Source organism: Rhodamnia argentea, chromosome 5 (assembly GCF_020921035.1).
Source record: "Rhodamnia argentea isolate NSW1041297 chromosome 5, ASM2092103v1, whole genome shotgun sequence".
NCBI lineage: Eukaryota > Viridiplantae > Streptophyta > Magnoliopsida > Myrtales > Myrtaceae > Rhodamnia > Rhodamnia argentea.
In genome coordinates this window covers 26,207,324-26,211,918 of record NC_063154.1, presented here as the reverse complement: position 1 = coordinate 26,211,918, position 4,595 = coordinate 26,207,324, and the positions used below count along the sequence as shown (strand labels likewise).

General features: G+C 43.8%; 1 protein-coding gene across 1 annotated transcript in view; it reads right to left on the bottom strand.

Annotated features, from left to right (window-relative positions):
• The window catches only part of LOC115731362 (disease resistance protein At4g27190-like), a 77,693-nt gene extending 73,456 nt beyond the window's left edge, over positions 1–4,237 (bottom strand). Inside the window, exon 1 of the mRNA XM_048279731.1 lies at positions 1,194–4,237. Coding sequence (XP_048135688.1) covers positions 1,194–3,959 — 2,766 coding nt within the window. The 5' untranslated portion in view covers positions 3,960–4,237. The remainder of the gene's footprint in view (positions 1–1,193) is intronic.
• Between the last annotated feature and the right edge of the window lie 358 nt (positions 4,238–4,595).

The window sequence follows — 4,595 nt, the reverse complement described above, 5'->3', positions numbered from 1 at the left end:
TAGGTATGAAAAATTTGATAATTTGGCTTAATCCTAACAATCCAATGTGGTGAAAGAACGAATTTTCCCTAGCAGCCCTACTCTGACAAATGGAGTTATAAAATCAGGAATGCATTTTATCTGGTAAAACCAATTAAAAATCTTCAAAGAGATATTAGTACTTGTCCTGCAGAGCGCATGCCTAGGCAAGTATGGGTATAGTCTCAAAAGAAGGGATGTGTACCTTTCGATCGAAGAAGGAATCGGAATAAGCATCTTGTGAATTTGAAGTAGGGGTCACTGACTCTTTCTTTCCATGAGTACATGAAAAGAATTTCTCTATGGGACAGTCAATTATACTTAGTCGCTTCAATAGCGGGAACTCTATAATATCATTGGTCCCTTCATCTCTTCCTTCTTCATCCACAAATACTGCCCACATATGATAGCAGTTCTCCAGTTGAATGTCCCTAATTTGTCTAAGACATTTGGCCACAGACATAGAAAAGAGAAATGGCAGCCCTGTATGGCTGACAAACAGTTCCTGCAGATTTTGAAATATCGATATTTCATGTAATTGTACATCGTGTTTCCATATGCGCTGCAGGTTCCATAACCTCGATAAGCTCATTTTCGTTAGCCGCGAGAAAATCTTGACATCTCGAGCGACTTGTAGCTCCCCCAGGTCGAAAACTACTTCTGCTGATTCACAATTCCAAATATCCAATGACTCCAAATTTGCCAGCATCAGTATCCAATCTGATTTCAGAATACTCGCGGTGGACCGAAAGTTTCTCATCTCCAGGGATTCCAAGCGAGGAAATGAAATCTAAAAAAGCGCCACAACGGAACTCATTACAGTGCCTTTGTTGCAAGTATAGCTATCTTTAATTGCAAATTGCATGGTTTTTTCTTCGCAATAAAAATGTTAAATGAGTAATAAATTAGTCACAATAGAAATCAAGTAATTAGCGAGATTATTAAAGTTGAAAGAAATATAAGAAAAATCAAAAATATCAATTGTAGAAATAAGCTTCCGTGTAGCTATAGCTGAGCGTGACTCAAAATGTGTGGACTGTGTTTTATTTCTAATTTGTGAATGAAAATGTACAAATTATCGATGTTCATAGCAACATGCATTAATGTTCGGTGAACACCAATATCATCTCACCCTAATAAGACAGATTGACAGAGGGTACTAATGAGAAAGTTACCTGAATTGGAGTACCCTCTGATGGGGTTTCAGTTTCGGTGCAAAAGCTCGTCATATTTGGTAACCAACCCAATTTCAGACGGCGCACATTAGGCAATTCAGCTATGCGGTCGGCATCAGCTATACCTTCTCCTGTATCATCTCTGATAAGGGCTCGCATGGATTCGCATCCCCACACTTCAATCTCTTCCAACTGTGCTAGTCCTCGGATCTCTGAAAGACGCCACAGGTATTTCAATCGGTCGCAGTTTTTGATACTCACAGCTTTCAATTTGCCGAAGCACTCTGGTGCGATAGTGCCATGGCATATCTTCTCCAAATTAATGAGATTTTTCAGGAACAAAGACTCTAACTTCGTAAAAGCAGTGAGACGGAGGTCATTGGATGAATTGGCAATGTACTTGATTGAGGAGCTGTCTTCAATGTCGAGATGCTTCAGTTCTCGAAATCCTCGGGTGCACAATTCGTGAGCGCTCTCCCTGAACTCACTCAACCAGGACAAATACAAGTATTGGGTTTTCTGCAGAATTACCTGAATCCATTCTCTTGAAAGAACATTACCCCACTCACGCAAATCGAGCTTTATGGTACTCAAACCTTTGAATCCCCTCCCGCCAGCATCTCCTATATTGATAAAAAATCTGATCAGATTCCTAACTGGCAGGTCATCATCCTCCAAGAGGTGGGGGCAACGACTTATGGATATTTCCAAAGAGGTTAGCTTTGTCAAGCTCTTCAACTCGGCAAGCCTAGCACCAGACAATGACGACGATATATCATCCTCCTTCATCCATTGATGATATCTTCCTTTCATATTTAACTCTTCTAAGTTGATTAAGCCTTCTAGGACACCAGGCTCAATTATAAGCCCATTGGTGCGGCCTATATTTAGCGATCTCAAATTCGTCAATTCCCCAATTTTTTTAGGTAGCCTAGAAATTGTATACCCTGCGAAGCTAAGAATCTGCAATGCCATAAGGTTGCCAAGAATTGCCACATCCTTCAAATGACAATTTATGATTAACGACTGGAGGTTTCCGAGGTTTTCTGTCGGGGAAGGTAAACTGGTGATAGACCTGGAGCAAAGACACAGGGCTCGGAGCTCCTTCATGTCTTTGAAATACTTTTTGCTGCAATCTCCCATATCGTGTTGTCCCGACAACATGAGCATCTTCGCGTGGGGGAACCGACGCGGCATTAGCTCAACAAGCCTATCATTGCCATCATTAACTAGGCATGCCCGACATTCATCAAGCTTTCCCTTTGGCCATGTGCCACAATTGTCATGGATAATTAAGGAATTTTGATCTCTAAATGGAGTTGAGACAACTACCTCGCTGTAGAGATCATGTATGGTCACATTTTCCTTGTCGTCACCACCTTCCAGCAACAAACAAGCGGAACGGAGTTCACTGAGCATAGTATCCAATCTATCCCTCGAATCTTGCATCGTCCTTCTGAATTCCTCAAACAAGCCCAAACCCATGCCTAGTATGAGCAGAGTTTCAACTGAAATGGTCCCGCCGATAAGACCGCAGAGCAAGTATAAGGACCTAGCCTCCTCAATCTGCAAATGGTCATAACTCAACTGCACTATGGTTTCCATTTTTTTCACATCTATTTTTACCAAGGCATTTCTCCATGCACCCACATTGCTATTTTTCAAGGCCGTTGCGACTGAGATAATCAGAAGAGGCAAACCTGCGAGCTTCGTCGCCACTTGAGCCGCTATTGATTTCAACTCCTCTTCGTCTTTGACCCTGTCGCCAACTGTCTTTTCAAATAGCCTGACTGCTTCTTCGTCCTCTAAACCTTTAAGATGAAATGTTGGATCGGCACACATCTGTTGCGTCAACACATTTTTAATTCTCGATGTGAGCAACAACTTGCATTTGCTGCTCACATCTCCCGAAGGAATTCCGACCGCGTCCAGGTCAAGTTTGTCCCACAGATCGTCCAATATTATGAGAACCTTCTCATTTGGATCCCTCTGCAATCTCTGAAACAGAAGATCTCTTCTTCCCTGTTGGCTTTGCTTGTCCTTCAGATCCAGTTTCAAGGCGTCAGCGACCTGGCCTTGGATATTATTCAAGTCCGGAGTCCGCGAGACTTTCACATTGACGATCATCTGGAACGGTCTCCCCTCCTTCCTGAGTTTCTTCTCGACTTCCTCCAACAGCGTAGTCTTCCCCACGCCACCAGGCCCATAGACCCCAATCACTTTCAGCTTCTCATCATCCAGAGCTTTCATTATGCCCTGAAAGATGGAAGCTCGAGAATCCGTGACAGAGTCGTCCCCATCACCGGCCAACAAATTCACGTCGGGAGCGCCACCAACAAGCCCCGACGGATCCCTCTCGTAGTAGACCCTCTCGAATTTACCCTGCTGAATGAGTTCCTGGATGGCCGAGACTGTCTTTCTCGCATCCCTGCCCAGACAATAACGCTCCTTTGGGTTGGGAAGCCACCTGCAGAAACAAGTTTTCTTGACTCTTCCATCGTGTTCCGGAGCAATGCGTGCCTTGCTGGCGATGGTCTCTACGGCTGTCACCCATTTCTTGACGTCGGGTTCGATCAGCTTCATGTTGTTTAAAGCTTCATCGATGGAATGCTGCACCCTTTGCCTCGAGTTTTCCAGGTTCTCAAGTTCTTCCTTAAGTTGACCTGCGTAGCTGTTGGAGAATATCAGGTAGCCGCAGTGATGACCTGCCGGAGCCACCAGGTACTCTGCCACTTTGGCAGCTATGGACAGAACAATTTCCGCCATTTTCCCCCTTTTAGAATTCTATCTTTCTGGTTTTCGTCCCTTCTTCTTAGTGGGGAAATGAAAGTCAAGAGTCTACGTAACCTGAGGAAGGCGGAACCAATGGAACCCAGAAACGAAATGACTGAAGAAGAGGAAAGATTCAGTATGATGAATACAGAACGGTTCCAACTAGAAGAACAGCCACAGAAGATTAGGTGAAAGAGAGGCTCGTAGCAGTGGGCGTGTACCGAAATCGTTTAGACGATACAATGGTGGTCAGAAAGAGGGGCCCGAGGCATTAATATAGGTGGCGTTACCAAAGATGCCCCCTCGCGTCCCCCGATGCGCAAAGACGGTCACTAAAAACAAGTAGTTGAGACAAGTGAACTTTGATCGGTAGAAGTTGAGACCCTTTATTAATATGTATCTACTTTGACGTCGGCAATCCACGATGTATTTCAATTTTTCTACATCTGAACTTCAATGAAACAAGATTAAAATTTCAGGATTCATCATTGATAACCCAACTAACTTTCAAATGGCCGTACCCGATGATACCTAAGATAAAACAGTGAAGTCCGTGACCCTGAAGATTAGTTACAATTTCGTCTCTACCTTGGCCGATCTCAACGCATGGGGCAACACATTTCGAGAAAT